The sequence below is a fragment of the Catharus ustulatus genome, chromosome 7 (assembly GCF_009819885.2).
Source record: "Catharus ustulatus isolate bCatUst1 chromosome 7, bCatUst1.pri.v2, whole genome shotgun sequence".
NCBI lineage: Eukaryota > Metazoa > Chordata > Aves > Passeriformes > Turdidae > Catharus > Catharus ustulatus.
The window spans coordinates 29,910,304-29,928,029 of record NC_046227.1 but is presented as its reverse complement, the minus strand read 5'-3'; the positions used below and the strand labels follow the sequence as shown (position 1 = coordinate 29,928,029).

The 17,726-nt window shown below is 48.0% G+C and overlaps 1 protein-coding gene across 1 annotated transcript; it reads left to right on the top strand.

Annotated features, from left to right (window-relative positions):
- The first annotated feature begins 5,544 nt into the window (after nt 1-5,544).
- MARCO (macrophage receptor with collagenous structure) lies at nt 5,545-16,186 on the top strand. Its single transcript, XM_033064977.1, has 15 exons — nt 5,545-5,782; nt 7,669-7,770; nt 8,130-8,366; nt 8,752-8,787; nt 9,679-9,714; nt 10,067-10,174; nt 11,433-11,540; nt 11,619-11,663; nt 12,192-12,290; nt 12,379-12,432; nt 12,938-12,982; nt 13,124-13,231; nt 14,527-14,568; nt 14,865-15,041; nt 15,326-16,186. Exons 1-15 carry the CDS (start codon nt 5,602-5,604, stop codon nt 15,454-15,456), a joined length of 1,509 nt encoding a protein of 502 aa, XP_032920868.1. The 5' UTR covers nt 5,545-5,601; the 3' UTR covers nt 15,457-16,186.
- Nucleotides 16,187-17,726: the final 1,540 nt, after the last annotated feature.

Genomic DNA, 17,726 nt, shown 5'->3' with positions numbered 1-17,726 from the left:
CCCGCCCCCGACACTGCTGGCCCCGCCTCTGCCAGGCTTTCCCACCTCTGCCAGGGCCGGCCGGGCTCCAGCTTGGCTTGGGGCTGCCGCGGGCTCTCACTTCCGTGTTGGCAGCTTTTAGAATTTTGTTAATAGATTAGCCGCCCCGGAATATTGGCCGCACTTCCGGGTTTCCACCAAAATTTTGGTCAAATTGGTGCGGCTTGTATTCGTGAAATTACTGTAAGCATTAGTTGTCATTGCTAAAGAGCACAATGGAAAAGCAGCAATCGGTTATTGGCTCTGGTTAAGGGGAAACAACCCCTGCTTGTGTAAAGGTGAGATCTGTGGGAGCAGGGCAGTGATTGCAGACTGGCTCTGGCTTCTCGAGGGTGCTGTGCCCTGGAGGATGGCAGTGAAGCTCCCAGCAAAGGCACCTTTCCCTTTTCTGTCATTTCCCCCCTCCATGTGCTGATGCTGGGAGTTTCACACCCAGGCTTATCGCTTCCTAGCAGGAGATTGAGCAAGCTCAGGCACACGTGGCTGTCACAGGCAAGCAGGAGAGTCACCGAGAGGGAATCAAGGTTTATTGCAGCGCTGTGCCCAGCAGACTGGAGCTGTGCTGTGGTGTCAGCACCCAGGGAAGGCGCACAGCAGGACAGCAAAGGCACATCAGAACAGAGGGCAGGGGATCAAGGAAGGAAATTCAAGGGGAAAAGTCATGACTTCGGGTCTCTGAAGCACCCAGTGTCACCGCAGCAATTACGGGAGATGATTTGAACAGCAGGGCTGGCTGTTGCTCTCTAGGGACAGCAGAAAACTGAGAGGAAGGGAAGTCTGGAGCATTTTCAGGGTCTGAGCTTTAATGCCTAGCACTGCACACATGTTTTACAGGACAGTTGCTTTGAGTTAATTCTGTATGGACTGCTGTCAGGGATGGTTTCAAGTCTGTGTGTAAAGCTGCTCACACACATGTTTGCTCTCCACATTCATTGAATAAGGGGCATGGGGTGGTTACAGGTTAATGGATTTTCAAGCTGAAGTGTTTGCCAGTAGCATTCAGGACATGGGAATTTGTGCCAGAAATCTTATCAGAGACAAACCATCCCATGGTGTCCTTTAGTGGAAGTCCAAGTATTAGCTCCTTAATATGTTTACCCTGAGATAAATGCACAGTAACACATTGATGTGCAGGCAATTAATTGGGATGTGCCCCAGTGCAAGGACAATACTCCATAATAAACCTCTTTAAGAATGTCCTTCTGAGCAATGTGCTGACTACCTGACTAGTTTAATATCTAGAAATACAATGACCCTGAGCCTCACATAATCCAAGAGACTTACCTGAAAAAAAACATCAGGGCAAGCTAAGGACCTTGTTGCCTGGTTGGGTTGGTTGTGGGGCAGAAAGGACCACAACACCACCTGAAGCATCATTTGATATGGTTAATAGCTGCTTAGCAAATTAAAAATGGTCCTTGAATTTTAAAAGCCCAGGAGATGGAGGAAAGTGGGAATGTGGCTACACTGTGAGCTGTGCTTAGAGAAGTCTTTTTGGCCTTGTGGAAAGAATGTGATGAACCAAAACATTCTAAAAAAGAGGACCCCTAGGGAGCAGCTGATCTCTCCCTACAGAACTGAGCTGCTAAATGCAGAGCAAGCCCTGGGAGATGCCTCCCTTCAGCCAAATTGTGCTGCTTGTACCAGACCATTAACAGATCTAATCCACCCTCCATGTGACTGGCTCTTTGATGTCTCATTATCCCTCCTGTTTCTCAGCCTGTCCCATCCAGTCCTTGGGATCAGCTCTTACCTGAGTAAGGGGCAACTGCCTCGAGCTGAGGAGGAAGATGTTGTACAAAGACCTTGAAAACAAACTTGCCTGTCAGGCACATCGGCCTTGCAGAACATATTTTTCAGCTTTGAGGGTGGCCTCCTTAGCCAAGCCTGACTATTTCACTGTGCTGCAGAGGCTGCCCTGGTATTAATTCACCTCAAAGAGCAGGTTGAAGTCATTAAAATATTTTGCAGGTGGTTCCTTGAATTCATGGTGCAGCTGGATCCAGCCTAAAGGGGGGAAAAAAAAGGGAAGGAGGAGAAGAGGCAGGTTCTGATGAAACACAAATTAACATAACTCATAGAAGGGAAAGAAAATCTGTTTTCAATCTCTACAACAAAGCCAAGCAACACATCAAGCTAGAAAGGAGAAATGTCAGCCAGGCAGTGCTGGGGGTTTTATTGCTTTAGCACAAGTGCTTCTCCACGGTCCCAGAAGTACCCAGGTGCTACTGCAGCAGCCAGACCCCCCGAGCATAGGTCTGGGTATGCAGGGATGTGGGGGGCTTCACAACAAGAACTCTGCTTCCATATGGGTCCAGACTCGAGGTTTGTTTTAATGCCCTGGCATTAGAACTTGTGTGCTGGCCCCAGTCTCTCTTCTGCACAGAAAATCTCCATTTAATGCACCATTTCTTACCCTTAGAGCTGGATACACCATTTTTTAGGGGATGCTAACCAGGGTTGAGCTGGGCAGTCCATGGGGCACTCACAAGGGAGATCCCAGATCTGGCAACTCCATGATCTGCTGGTGGGCAGATCACCCACAGCCTGCCCTGGCTGCCCCTGGATTCAGCAGTGCCTCCTGATGTCCATGGCCATCAAAGCCCTTGCTCCTTTCTGGGGGAGAACAAGGCATTTCAGCATAAACACTGTCACCCTGCAGAGCTGTCCTGGGTCTGGCAGGGATGCAGGGATCACCCTCCACAGCAGCCCAGCACAGTGGTGTGCAGTGGATTTGGGGCTAAGCCAATGCTGCTGACGCAGATGTTTTGGTTATTGGTGAGCACAGCTTGTACAGCATTGAGCCTGGGAGCAGCAGATTGGGAAGGGACACAGCCAGGGCTGTGACCCAAACCAACCCCAGGGATGTTCTGCACCATATGACATCAAACTCACAGATTAGAGGTTCAGGGAAGGAAGGAGGAAGGGGAGATGTTTGTGGTTTGTGTATTTGTTAACAGCCATCACACATGCTGAGGCCCTGATTTCCAGGATGCAGTTGCCTATCTGCCTGCTGATGGAAAGTCAAGAATGCATTCCTCTTTCTACTTTGCTTGTAAGTGCATCTTTTGCTTTCCCTAATAAACTGTCATTGCACCAATTCATGGGTCTTGTCACCTTTCATTTTCTCCTCCTCCTTTGTAAAAGAGGACTGAGACATTTGGATGGCTGTCTGGGAGGTGGCTGGAGTAAATTTGATACAAGAACTGGTATGTCAAAATTTACCAAACTTGTTAATTGTAAAAAGACAAAAGATTGAAAAATCAGGTAAAAAGGGAAAAAAAAAAACCCAAGCTATTTTACTAGCAAGGTTATGATGAGGCAGTTGTACAGCTCTGGTCATTGCTGAATTTGTGGTGAACATGTATGGGATGTGTCACACATCAAACCACAGGTACTTGCTTTTTTCTGTGGGAGAGCAGTGTGGTCTGTGGCAGGATTACTTTTTGGTTTTTTGAAGCCCATCTGCAGAAACAGGAGTGCAGGTATCAGGATAAGGGGTAGACTGTCACCTTTCCAGGCTGCAACCCTCACTTCAGTCTAGAGGCAACAACAAGCCCCAACTACCCAATACAGGGCTTGTTTGTGCCACACAATCTTTTTCCCTCTTCCTTGGAGAGGAATGAAAGCCTCCTGAATGCTGCACATTTATGCCTAAGGCAGTCTGCAATCAAACAGATGAGTTTGTAAAAATTACCATCTTATGGATAAATGGAGAAACACCTCTGAGCTAGGATATCTTCTCACTTGGAAAAAAAGAGAAAAGGTCTTTAAAGAACCACAACTTCAGTTCTGTCAGGAAAAATGGCTATTCTGAGGAGGCCCAAGCTCCCTGGAAGAATCACTGGTGGGAGGCTGTAGATGTGTTTAGCCATTGCCAGGCTGGAGTTTGGTGTTGCATTCCTTTGTTTTGTCATGAGCTCTTGGTGTTGGCAAATGCTTGCAGTGGACAAGAGTGATGGAAGGAGATGAGAAAGGTAGTGGGCAGGGCCAGGGGCTTTTGCTCCACCAGCCACTTCCAGGCCACTTCCTTTTCCCACCACCAGCAGTTCCCCAGGCCCGTGACTTTGAGGCAGCTGTGGTCAGTTCATGAAAGCTGGTTCACATCTCAGTGCACATTTACAGTGAGAACATGAGGAGCATCTTCTGCATGAATGTAGGAAGGAAAGGGATGAGATGGAGGACTGCAAGCTCTTCCTTGAGTGTCAGCAGAACATGTCAGGGGAGGCAGGATGAGCAGCAGGAGGAGAGGAACCAGGGCTTTCTCACAGACAGCCCAAAGGATAAGGCTGATGGCCCAGCATACGTGTCCCATAACGTGCCAGAATCTGTTGTTCTATAAATAACCCCATTGCTTCAGCAAAACATCAACCTAGGGAAACTGCACTGGATCAGCAGTTTCTTTTCTTTTTTTCTTCCCTGATTGCAAAATCAGAATTGACCTATTGCTGCAGTCAGTGATGGTACAGTGAGAAATGAAAGAGAGCAGAAAGCAGGACGGGAGCACAGGCAGAGGCTGAGCCAGCATGTTGGGACATGGTTTCTGGCACCAGGGAGTGGCCCAGACCCTCGGCACCACGTGCACTGGGAAATCTGCTGCCTGCTTGCAGAGGCTGACATCCAGATGGAAGGGCACCACCACCTCCCAGGCAGGGGATGCTCACCTGAGCAATGAGAATGTGGCAGCTGGCAGAGCTGCATGGGGCTGCATCAAATAGAAATAAAGTTTCACCGCTGCAGTCAGAGGGATCATGACTTTCCCTCCCAAAAGTGAAGAATTGGACTTCAAAACCTGAAGCACTGCAATTCAGGACTGTCAAAATCAATGGAGTCCACCCCTGTTTTTACACCCATGCCAACTGGGCTGCTGAGAGTGGCATGGCCACAGCATGACCATGAATCATGTGAGAACTTATCCCCAAGCTTCTCTCGCAGGGAAGGAGGGCACAAAGATCTCATTGCAACTTTTGTCTTTAGGCAGGCTTTTTAGAACTATGTCTGCCAGCTTATTTTTAATACTTTGGAATAAAATGGGTTTGACTAGAAGCATTATTAAAAGCCTCTCTGCTGTAAATCTGCTCCCTGCATGCACCTGAATCACATCCATCCCTATAAACATCCACTTGGCAGCACAAACACAGTCATTCCCAGCTCATCATCCAGCAAGAGTAGACGACTCCAGACTAGGGCTGAGTGGTCAGCTGAACCACCAGAACCATCAGAAATGGGCTGGATATGAGCCCTGGCTCAGCTGATTGGTGGTAACTTCTTGAGCCTCCCTAATTCAAGGGGATATCTGCGACCTTCACAAGGAAGCAAATTATCCCAACTCGAAAACATTCCTAGCAGAATGTTTAAAACTAGAGAATTCCTCTTCCTTCTTGCTGGGGACAAACCAGGTCACAGCTGCACAAGCACATTTGAAAGGAGAACACAGAAGTGGATTCAAAAATCCCCACGTATTTGTGGTTCAAGCCTTTCAGAAATTTGTACCTCAGGTGCAGAACAGAGGGCTTCACTCTGCACTGCCGGGCTACCTGAAGATTTGCCACACTTCATTCCATGGTCAAGCTCAGCAGCGAGGAGCCAGCAGCCCCAGGGATGGGCACAGAGCTGCAGGCCAGGAGCACACAGTGTGACAGTGAGCACCTTGCACCTCGCAGGGGGCAGGACCTGGTGCTGGCAGCGTGGATGAGGAGGGCTCTGCCCAGCTCCTACCGACGGCTCCTGCCTGCGCGCTCGGGTGAGTCACTCTGCTTGGCAAAGCCAAACTCAAACCCAACACAAATGGAGGTGTCAAAACGCCAAATGCCATGGCAGGAGGGGGGGTTGGCAGGATGAGGGCAAAGAAATGGTGATGAAGTAGGAATTGTGTCCATGGGTGTGAAAAACTCATCAGGGAGGGAACAGGAGCTGGAGAGACCTTGTCAAGGAGGCTACAAGTGTCTCTCCTCCACATCATCCCAAACCCACTTGGGTTTCAGCTCCCCTATCCCACCATCATTTGCTTGTTTTTACAACTCCTCCTGATTCTTTGCCTCTTTGCCCTTGAGTCACACACAGTCACTGAGGCGTCACCTTGGTGCACATTACTGTGAATTTCCTCATCCTCCCCTCCCAGGAGAGGCATTGCCAAGCTAACATCGAATCCTCTTGGCTACCTGAGGAGGTTTACTGGTGTTAGAAACAAAATGTCCATCTCACACCTAACTCCACCACAATGCAGAGATGCTGAATAACTCCAGGTTGAAGATCTTTCAGGATCCTGCCCAAGGCTCCTGGACTCCAGCTGAGCACATGAGAGCAGCTCTACATCTCAGCTGTGGGATTTTTTGAGGAACTTTTCAAATTACCACATCAGAGTTCTCAGAGGTCTATAAAAGCTGAGCAGATAGGAAATGCATATCAGAAAGTGTATCAAATCAGGAGGCAGAGAGGAAGTGCCTCCAGTTCTTTATTGTCTTTATAATCTGACCAGGCTTTAGGTTAGCCACAAGAAATTTGTCATGAAAGTTAAAGACAAGTATGGGGAAGATGGAAATTCGAGTGATATGAACTCTTTCAGTGTTTCAGAAAAGCTTGGGTTTGTCTCACCTACTGTCACAACCTTTCAGATAAGTGGTAAGGTTTTTTTTTTTTATTCAATTGATTTATATTGATTTTATCTGGTCTAAAACAACATATTAAAATGAAATGTTAAGCATATTAAATGCTTTTTGCAATGATTTTGCTAGTAAATTAACTGCCATTTAAAAGTAGAAGTATGTAAAACTGCCCTTTCTAGCCAAAAGCTGATGCTGAACATCAGAAAAAATTATTTTCCTGACTTAGAAAATGTCTAATTTTCTTAAGTAAGACTTTCATGCATAATAGTTAAGATACTAAAATCAGCAGACTCAATAAAAAAATGTAAGTTTATGAATTTTTTAGCTGAACATAAAAGCTTCATTGCTGACTAAGCCATTCTATTGTAAAATCAATTAAAATACTGTAATTTTTTTTTAATTAAGACTTCAAACTTCTGATTACATTACTTTGGAAAAAACCAAAAACCTCAGCTGAGGGTAACTTACTGAATGTCTGACAAAATTACCAACGCTTCTAAAATACTTTTTTTCTCCTTGAAGGCCAAAATCCAACAAAGCCATTTATTTCTTTTACATTTGCTGATTGGTTTCACATCTTATGGCTTGTTCCGATTTGTTGTGCTGTTCAGCTTATTATTTATTTTTCATTTCTTTTGGTGCACACATGCACCACTGTTGGAATCGCATGTATGCAGTGCTCTGGATGGGGAGGGAATTGCTTTGAATAGCAGCCTGGGACAACTAAAAGCGATGGAAACAGGGAGTTTATTGATGTAGAAAAGGGGGGAAAGCATCATGCTCACACTGTTATGGGCTGGGTTAAGTCTGGATGGAGCTGAGCTGGATAAATTAGCTAAGGAAAAGATGGCCAAGCAGATTGCAGTCAGAGCAAGGCAGGATCCTTGCTGGCAGGATCGAGAGCTCTCACAGGGACCTCGCTGCTCCACTCGCATCGTGGCCAAGCCTGGAAAGGCTGGGAGCAAGCAGAGCTTGAAGGGGAGAGGTGTGGGAGAGTGTCTGCCCTTCATGTCTCGGTTTTTAGAGCCTCGGAGCCAGAGGAAGGCGTCCACATGCTGTGTCCGGACAGCGCTCAGCACGTACCTGCTGCTGCTGACGGCCGCCCAGGGGCTGCTGATGTACAAAGGTAAAGCAAACCATGGGCTTGGCACCACGGGGAGCTCTGCTGGAGCTCCTGGGACACGGGAAGGGGGAATGAGTGCACAGGTCACACAGCTGTGACACCTCTGAGGCTCCTCTGCACTCCTCCAGGCAGAGCACGGAACAATTCCCCCACCCTCTGAGTGTGCCTTGCATTTGCAAAAGTGCTCCCAGCTGCACTCCTGGCTGCAGCAAGGACTGGCACATGAAAACCACCTCCCTGGGTCAAACAGGGATGGTCTTTATCCCCCAGTGTCCCCCCAGGTGCTGAGGAACTGCTCTGCCAAACAACATTTCCCAGCCAGACCAGTGAATATTTATTGCATGGGCTTTTTGTTTCCTCAGTATTTAAGATGCAGATAGAGATATTGAAACTTCAAGAGCAAAATGCCTCCTATACAGAAGGGATTCTGCAGAGCTCCTTTGCCAAACATCTGGCCTTGTCAAGAAGCTCTGCTGGGGAGGGCTCTCTCATGGGACATGAAGAAAACTGGAGGAGAAGCTTAGAAGAGGAAATCACCATAATTAAAAGCAACAATGCAAACCTGATGATGAGGATGAATAACATCACCCTGGTTGCAGGTATGGCTCTCCGTGGTGGCTCTGCAGTGGGGAGACCTGGTTCCTCTGCATCACTGGTAGGGCTGAAAACCCAGTTTGGATGATCCAATAACTAGGGCAAGATTTAATCTTCCTGTCAGCTAGTGATGCCCCCAAAGCCCAGTCAACTCCAAACCAGGGAGCACCTAGAGGAGCTGGAGCACTGCTCTGTGCAAACCCCCAGATCCCTGGCAGCTGCACATGCAGCTCTGGGCTCCTCCTCCCTCCTGTGACTTGTAGATTTGGACTCTAGGTCCAAAAGGGTGGTGTCTCCAAGCCCACACCTCAAGCCTGTCCTAATCCCATACTGCTGTGTTCCTCACTGACTGCTGACTACTGAAAAATATCCATTAAATATTTATTTCAGGGCCTCCTGGACGCAAAGGAGATCCTGGTGTACCAGGTATGTTGGTAAATGAGCCACAGCTTCTCCTCTTTTCTTCTTCTTGATTTCATCTAAGAACCCTGAAGTGAGGATTTGGGATTTCAGTCTCCAGACCCTACCCAGTGTGCAGACACCCAACACCCTGGTCATGAGGAGCCTGCTGTGCCTTTCCACTGATCCTCCAGGAGCCTTGGCTGACCTGAGTGCTCCCACAGAGGTCAAAGCCCACCCTGGCCCTAGGAAAACATTGGCACAGACTCAGGAACGAGCTGGGTGCAAGTTCTGCCCCCCAGAGCCATGCACAGGCTGCTGCCCTGGGTACCTGGGGGTTTGGGTAGAACTACACCTGCCACAGGAGATAAATATCTCCAGACTGTGAGGATGCAACAAGTCCTGATCTAACGTTGGCTCCACTTTGAGCAGAGGTTGGACCAGGCAAGTTTCTGTGATCTTGTGATGATGATCTAAGATGCAACCCTTGTTAGGTCAGGTCTGTAACTCATCCATCCCTACTTCTTGGCTACACTGATGAGATTTTCTGGAAAAAAAAAATTTGTGTTTTCATATCTTCCTGGCTGCACTTACGACATTGAAGCAGCACCTCCTGCCAAGCAGTGTTATTACACATCAGAGCCCAATCACTCAGTGAGTTTTCACGAAAGATCTCCCCAATGGTCCCCATGAGCTGGGCTTGGCAGGAAGACAAGCTGGCCCCTGCCCAGCTGAGCACTCAGCTGAGCTCCAAGGACTTCACTCAAGTGGTTGTGCTGGTCCCTGCCAGCTGAAGATTGGCCTCACTGGTGACAGAAATGGTGTGAGCAAAGGATGATTAAAAAATTTGTCTCTTCTTCTTAGCCATTACTGTGAATAGATGATGTGTGTCAGCTGATATATGTATTTTACATCCAGGGTTACGGGGACCACCAGGGACAAAGGGAGACCAAGGTAAGGCTTTTCTGACATCTGAATTACTTCTGTGGTTGAACATAAAGTGGCTTTATGGATGATTTTATGAGCAATCTAGTCCTCAGCCAAGGTGTAAGCGAGTAAGAATGTCATTGGAGCTGAAGGAAATCAGCCTGTATAAAACTAACATGAGCAAAAGCAAAACTTAGCTGGAAAAATATTCTTATTTTAACAGCCACAGTGGGCCAGTTTCCCACTGTCACCAGCACCACTCTCAAGTGCACAGGGAGTGGAGTTTGCTCATGCTCACAGCTGTGGTGGGTGTCCTGCTGCTGGCACTGGCTGCACATGGCACCTCATGAAGCATCAGAAAATGGTGCTGTCCTTGCAGGTGCACATGGACCCCCGGGTGAGAAGGGGAGCAAAGGAACTCCTGGTCCTGCTGGCCCAAGTGGTGTTCCAGGAGTGAAAGGAGAAAAAGGACAGATGGGGCTTGAAGGTAAGAGTTCTTCACTATCTCAACATTTTTAATGTTCTCACACATATTTCTTTTTAGACTCATTCTACATAAAACACCAGAAAAAGTCTCCATAGGTCAGTACTCGTAAAAATCCAAGCAGCCCTGAGTGTGGTTTGCCAGTCAGTGAGGGAGCTGGATAAACAGGACACTTGACCTGATGTGAAGGGGTTTAATTTCATGTCATGCTTCAGCAAATTTCCCAAAGGAGGGCTGGGGGAAGGGGCCATGCAAAATGTTGACTCTGCACCACAGAAGTCTCTTCACAGAGTGACCTTTGGCTAATGAAAGCCACATATATTCAATTATCAGCCTACTCTAGATTAAAGCAGTGATGTTTGCAGTAGGATTTCCATGGTATAAAATAATATAATATAATCTATATGCACAGCATGTGGATGGTAGTCCTCTTTTTAGTGGAACTTCTTTCTGAGAGTTTTATATCTTACATAAGCCTGGCTTTATACACCTGGAGTAGAAGAGTTCTGCAATGTTTCTCCCATGTAACATGCATCATGGATAGCTGTTACTCAGTGGTCTCACATGGGCTGAAGGCAGGTGATGTGTAGTGCAGAGCAGGGAGGACGGTTGGACAGGTTTGGTAAGAGCTTCCTCAGATCTTCCATGGGATCCTGAATGCCTCAATGCTCTCATTAGCACAAGATACTCCAGAAGAGAAGAGTGATTGTAGGAGGAATACCCAAAAGCAAGAACTTTGGGGTAATTGTAGAGCAGAAAGATGATGAGAAGTCTTCAAAAGAGGCACTTTCAAGTAATTCAGCTCTTTTGGAACATGCTGATCACCTGTTCAGAGAAGAGAAGGTTAAGGGGAGATGAGAGAACTCTCTGGAAGCACAGGAGAGGAGTGTGCTGCCCTGTATCTCCACTGTGTCTAGCAGAAGGGAAGCATTCAGACTGCAGTAAGGGATATTTAACTAGAGGAGAAAACATTCCAGTAGCAGGGATAGTTTGGGGAATAGATTGGGGACTGGCTTGCACCACTGCAATCCTTTAACAGCAGGCCAGACAAACATCTGGCCAGAGAGGCTGACAGAGGCAGAGGTGGATCAGACAGACCAGCTCTGTCCTCCTACAGCTTTATGGTGCCAATGTCACCAAATGGTAAATGTAGGTGTGAGGCCAAACCTTGTGCTGTGTGCCCAGACAGAGATGCTCCACAGCCTGCAGAGACAGCAAACCTGCTTTTTTGAATTTACACGTGTGCTGTGCTGTTTGATAGGTCCCCAGGGACAGAAGGGTGACGTGGGCAAGAAGGGAGATCCTGGCCCCCAGGGACCTGCAGGTCCTGAGGGAGTGAGCGGATTGCCAGGAGTGCCAGGCTCTGAAGGTGAGTGAGAGGACACGGGGTGACCCCAGCTGGGGGCTGGCTGAGCTCCTCAGCACTGATGCCAGCGTGTCATTACAGGTAGCCCTGGGAAGCCTGGACCTCCTGGGCCAAAAGGAGAGGCAGGTAAGCAGTACAGAAGGTGCAGCTTCCTCTGGAGATACAAACTCTTTTATATGGTGCTCCATGACAAGGAAAACTGCTGCTGGTCTAGATCCCTGCATGGGTAAGAGAAGATGATGATTGGATGAAGAAACCATGCCAACATTTCAATGTCATCCAAACCCATCCAACAACCTTGTCTGTCTCTCCTGGGCCCCACTCCCTGTGCAGGAGCCTGAGGGGGAAAGAAAGGCTGTGCCCTCCTTCCTGACGTGTGTGCCCACACAAGGACAGAAATTGGAGGCTCTTTTAGGAAAGAACTTGTGCATTTAAGGCTGGCAGTCAGACAGGACCTGGTTCCATGCAGCCTTTCACTCCAGATCATCCCTCACTGCATTGCTGAGATTGGCACTGCCAGGATTGCAATCTGGAGACATTTGCCTTCATAGGCTCAACTCAGTGTGCAAGGGCTGGGGATAGAGCTGTCTGGTTTTTTATCAGCTTCATGTGTTGTGTTACACTTCATCTGTGCTGCTTTCACTCAACCTCAAGGTGCAGCTGGACAGCGTGGACCTCCTGGAAGTCCTGGCCTTGATGGCAGAGCTGGTCAGAAAGGGGAGAAGGGGGAGCAGGGCCCCACAGGTAGCCCAGGTACAGCTCTGCTCACACCTGTGACTCACTGACCTCCTACTCTGGCCTCACTTTGGCTTCACCCTCACTGATTTCCTTTTGATTTTAGGAGCAAAAGGCATTGCTGGACTCAAAGGTGAACGGGGAGAACAAGGAATAGCAGGTAAAGGAGAATAAAACAGGTTTTGGGTCAGCATCATGCATCATGCAGACACCAGAAAGGGAACTCCACCACCCAAAGGAGATCTCTTGAGTCTTCTTCTTGGACCCCCAATGCATGCCAGGGTGCCATGGCACTCCTGGGGCTCTGCTGTGAGCTGACTACTCACCAGAGGGCTGTTTCTGCCATCTGTAATATGTGTGAGGGGGTGGTGGTGCCTGAATTTTTGTAGAAAATGAAAATGCACAAGGAAACAGTTTAAGATGAATTTCAAGAGATGTTTCTCCCCTTCCTGTATTTTCTTTTTTGACATGGTCTGCTCTGAGTATGAGAAATGGGACACTTGATTCAGAAACAGATGTTTATGGTGTACACCAACATTAGATGAGTTAAAATCAATTGTAAATACTAATTTGCAAAACTTTTATAAATATATAAATATCAGTGTTATAATGTTTGTTTGTTTGATTGACTATGATTGATTGATTGCTTGTTTTGATGATCTTAGGACCTCCAGGGCAAATGGGAATAAAGGGAGAACGGGGCTTTCCAGGTAATCTCTTATATCATGATTTATTCTGATATGCAAAGAACTTCAGGTGCCACATTCCAGTGTTCTGTATCAATGTGAAGAGTTTGTCATGTCCTCTCCCTGGGAAGGGACAAAGACAGTGATTTTTTGCTTTCCACCCAGGCATCTCAGGCCCAAGCGGTCAGAAAGGAGCCAAGGGGGATTATGGCCAGAAGGGTCAGAAAGGAGAGCCAGGACTGAAAGGAGCCAGGGGAGACACTGGATACACTGGTAAGGCTCTGTGCCACAGGCTCTGTGGTGGCACCTTTGGATTTGGGGCTGTAGATCACACACCAACATAAGCTGCTCTGGGGGGCTCTCAGAGCTGGTTTGCAGGAGCTCAGCAGACAGATCAGCCTTCCCAGCAGAGCAATGTGCAGGGTGTCACACCCTGGGAGGTGTGCTAAAAGACATGCAAGTACACAGAGGCATTAGATTTTCCCAAATCCCTGATTTCACAGAAAACTGGAACAACCCCTGTTCCTCTTTGCTTTGTCCAGAGGCATCAGAGACACCCTGTCCCTGGGATAAATCCCATGTACACCCAGCACTCAGGAACATGGAACAGTGAAGCTGTGGGAAACACCTGACAGTGAGGCTATTTAACTGCACCTTGCTAACTGTGGGACACAATTGTTCAAAAGGGCCAATTCTACAACTACTCTCCATCCTTAACCCCCTTTCCTTACAATCACAGAGTGTTTAAAGAAACATAAGACCTGTAGTAAACCCCCCCCAATGAAATAAACAAACAAACAAAACAAAACAAAACAAAAACAAAAACAAACAAACAAAAACCTCCACCAAATCCCCAGTTGTTATGAAAGCCCATGGGAAGCAAACAGTGCTCCAGATGCTTTTTTTAAAATTTTAATTGTTCACACAAAATAGTACAAGAATCATCATAAATAAATTAGATTCTGTGTGGGGCTCCTCCATGCACTCCTCTGGAGCTTTGCATCTGGAAGATGGAAGAAGTGTAACTGTCCTGGTCTCCTGGTCTCTACAAGGAGACAGCAATGAGTGCTTTCTGGAGGTAGCTCTGCGGGAAAGAGCTCATTGGGTTTTTTCAAACACCCTTACCCTCAAGACCAAGATGCTCCACAGAAATGTGGAGGACTGTTGAGAGCACCTTTGTGCTCTCCCTGGAGATCAAATCCCAGGATGCAGATCTTCTGCAAGTACTTTGGGAGATACCATGCCTGCTTCTGGAGATCCTGAAGTCTATCAGAGACATCATTTGACAGGTAACAGTGGGAATGAGATACATTTCCCACAAGGGAATGAATGTATGGGATTTTGAAAGTGGCCTTTTTCTTGGGTCGTACATTGGGACCGTTTTGCTGTATGTTATCCTACTTTTCCTGCCATGTTTCTTTTACATGCTCTTAGTCACTTCAGGGTGTTCATTTTCTATCAGGGGAGGAGTCTGCACATCTCTAACTCACACAAGTATTCAGAACTAGATAATAACCACATTTTTCCACAAGCAACTCTCAAATGTTTGCTTTTCTAATTTGGAACAGGTTCCAAAGGAGAGAAAGGGAGCAAAGGTGAAAAAGGACAAGGTACTGGACTTTTACTTCTTCTCTCACTTGTCCTCTGCTATCAGAGCTACCTGAGATCAGGACCAAAATACCTCTCTGCTCACACTGGTTAACCCACAGCACAACTAACACCAGTCTGTGCTCCAAAAGGAGGGGCTCTTGAATTGTTTGGATTTGGGCTACCAGTAACCTCTGGTCCCACCCTGGAGATGGGAACATCCCTCTGGTTTGGGTGGTCACTGCCTCTGTCTGTCAGTGTCTTTTGCCTTATGCCTGTATGACCCATAAAGTTATTTTCATCTCCTCTGAACTCCCAGGTGGCCTCAGTAATTTTGTACGACTCGTGGGAGGAGACAGGAGGGGCCGAGTGGAAATCTTCCACCAAGGCACCTGGGGTACGATATGTGACGATGGCTGGACCACCCGCGAGGCCAGCGTGGTCTGCCGCATGCTGGGGTTCAACCGCGCGCTCTCTGCCTTCACAGCCATAGCAGGTGAGTCCACAGCAGCTTCTCAGCTCTCCAGGCCTGGCAGGGGGGCTGCTCACACCCACAAAGTCCCACAGCAAGGTCACCTACACGAGCAGCCTCAACAGGGCAGCTCATTCCTCTTGGGATGGGCAGCTCTGTGTCAAGTGCTGCTTGAACCGTGCCCAAACACTTGATTTCCAGTAACCCAACACACACCCACTACCCACAGGGCTCCCTTTAGGAAAGAAAAGCATATTCCTCTTTCTCCCATCCAACAGGTTTTTGTTTGTTTGTTTAATCTTCCAAAGGTACTGGACAAATTTGGCTCGATGACGTTAATTGCAAGGGGAGTGAAATTACAATTACGGACTGTTCCAAGCGCGACTGGGGTGCACACAACTGCAACCATGCCGAGGATGCTGGGGTGGAGTGTATTTGATGGGACACCCAGTCTGTCCTGGAAGCTGCTGCTGCCTCTGCTCTCCACAGAGCTCTTCTTCATGATGCAAACCCAATTTTGTCAGGCTGTGCTTTTGTGCATCTTTACCAGGTCATAGAAATATTGACAAAGAAAGTTGAATTTTCCACAAATCAATAACAGTTGCAAGACCCACAGGTAACCTGAAACATCCCAGATGTCACAAAACAATTGGAGCTCAGGCACGTGAGCCAGTTCACAGCTTTTCCAGCTACCTGCCATGAGCTCATCCGCAGGAGCTCACAAGTGTGTGACCTCCAAGTCCACGGGGGAGGGGATGGTCCACGTTAGCTCAGTGCAGCAAGAGAACAGGATCAGTGTGCAGGAACCTGCACTTACTGCAGCTGAGCTGGCTGGTCCATCTCCATCACAGTACAGCTGTGAACCTGAGCTTAAAACCCCAGGGAAGTGCATACACCCAGGAAAGCAGATGCTCAGAAATATTCAGATGATCTCTCTGGCATGCAGATATAAATATTCTTCAGTAATGATGCTGATGACACATTAAAGTGCAAAAATAACTGGCTGGGATCTAGGTGCCATACTACCCTGGTTCAGCACAGCACTTGTTTCTGACCTTAACTAAGCCCTTGCCTTCTCTGTCAGCATTTCCTAAGACGTCTCCAGGAGCAATAACCCTTACTTATCTGGTGTATAAAGCTAAGCTTGAGAAATTAGATGCTCCAGTAAAGCAAAATGATGACAAATAAAAAAATACAGCCAAGCATGAATAAGCTATCGATTGGTGTTAAAAATAAACATATAAATAAACAAATAAATGGTCGAACAGACAAAGAAATAAAATTTTACATGCACACCTGTAGATATTAGGGAGAAAATATTGAACTGGGCTTTCCTGGATCCCATGCGGTTGTCGCAATTTACATTCAATAAACAAAGGTCTCTCTGCAAGGACAAGCTCTGGACACATCCCACGGGATGCCACGGGCGAGGTGAGACGTGCGGGATGAGCAGGGCACCCATCAGCCTCCCCAGCATCGCTCCCGTCCAGCGGAGCCCGCTGCTCTCAGATGCTCCTTGCCGGCACTAAGGGGAGCTCAAGGGCCGCCACCGCTCCGGAGCCGTGCGGGAGAGCCGGGCATCGGCCCGAGCCTGCCCCTGCCCTGTACCTGTCTCTGTCCCTGCCTCTGTCCCTGTACCTGTCCCTGTACCTGTACCTGTCCCTGTCCCTGTCCCTGTCCCTGCCCTGTCCCTGTCCCTGTCCCTGCACCTTCCACACACCTGCAAGAGAGCTGGAGAGGGATTTTTGTCAAGGGCATGGAGGGATAGGACAAGGAGGAATAGCTTTGAACTAAAAGAGAGCAGGTTTAGATTATATCAGGGAGGTATTATATCAGGGAGAAATTCTTTGCTGTAAGGGTGGTGAGGCACTGGCACAGGCTGCCCAGAGCAGCTGGGGAGGCTCCATCCCTGAAAGTGTCCATGGATGGGGCTTTGAACAACCTGGTCTAGTAAAAACTGTCCCTGCCCAGGGGGTTTAAACTAGATGACCTTTAAGATCCCTTCCAACTCAAATCATTCCATGATTCTATGATCCCAGGATGGGAGGGCAGTGGTGGCCATGAAGGCCTGGTGATGCATCCAGAGGGTGCCTGTCATGTCCCACCTGTGTCGTAGGGAAGGATAAAAATGTGTTTTATCCAGTTGAACAGGTGATAGCTCACACAGTGACACCAAAACCTGAGAGTGGGGTGCTTGGTTTGAGGGAATGCAGCAGGCTGTGGTGGTTTCAGTCAGGTAACTGCAGCAGGGGTCAGCCAGTAATCCTAGAAAGAGACTTTGTGAAATAAGTGTGGATGGGTTTAGGCCTTTGTGATGCTGCCTCTTGTGCCTGATGGTTTGAGAGAGACTGCCAGGCTGCTGTGACACTGGTACAGGTCTTGCTCCCCACTCTTTAGCAGCTAGAAACACAATTTTTAGGGCAAACTCTCAGATTTTGCCAGCATGTCAGAGATGTCCCCTGAGAGGGACAGAGGAGGGATGGCTGCACAGCTCATCCCCCCGGGAGGGCAGGACACAATCCCAGCAGTGGCATTTGGAGCCTGAAGCTCAGCACTGGGATCCCTGTGCAGCATATGCTCACTTCTCCAGTCCACTGGGGCAGGAAGAGTGCCACAAGTCACCATGGGGTGGTTGGTGAGCAACAAAAAAAATCCTTTTGCATCTACACAAAGGGGGAGCCCTGAGATGTGTAGGTTGGTTCACAGGGC

Bases quoted from the DNA above. Each gene is read 5' to 3' on its own strand.
- MARCO (XM_033064977.1), top strand. From the start codon at position 5,602: ATGGTCAAGCTCAGCAGCGAGGAGCCAGCAGCCCCAGGGATGGGCACA. The intron at 10,175-11,432 runs GTAAGAGTTCTT...GCTGTTTGATAG, and splicing joins AGGACAGATGGGGCTTGAAG to GTCCCCAGGGACAGAAGGGT. The intron at 12,983-13,123 runs GTAATCTCTTAT...CTTTCCACCCAG, and splicing joins GGGAGAACGGGGCTTTCCAG to GCATCTCAGGCCCAAGCGGT.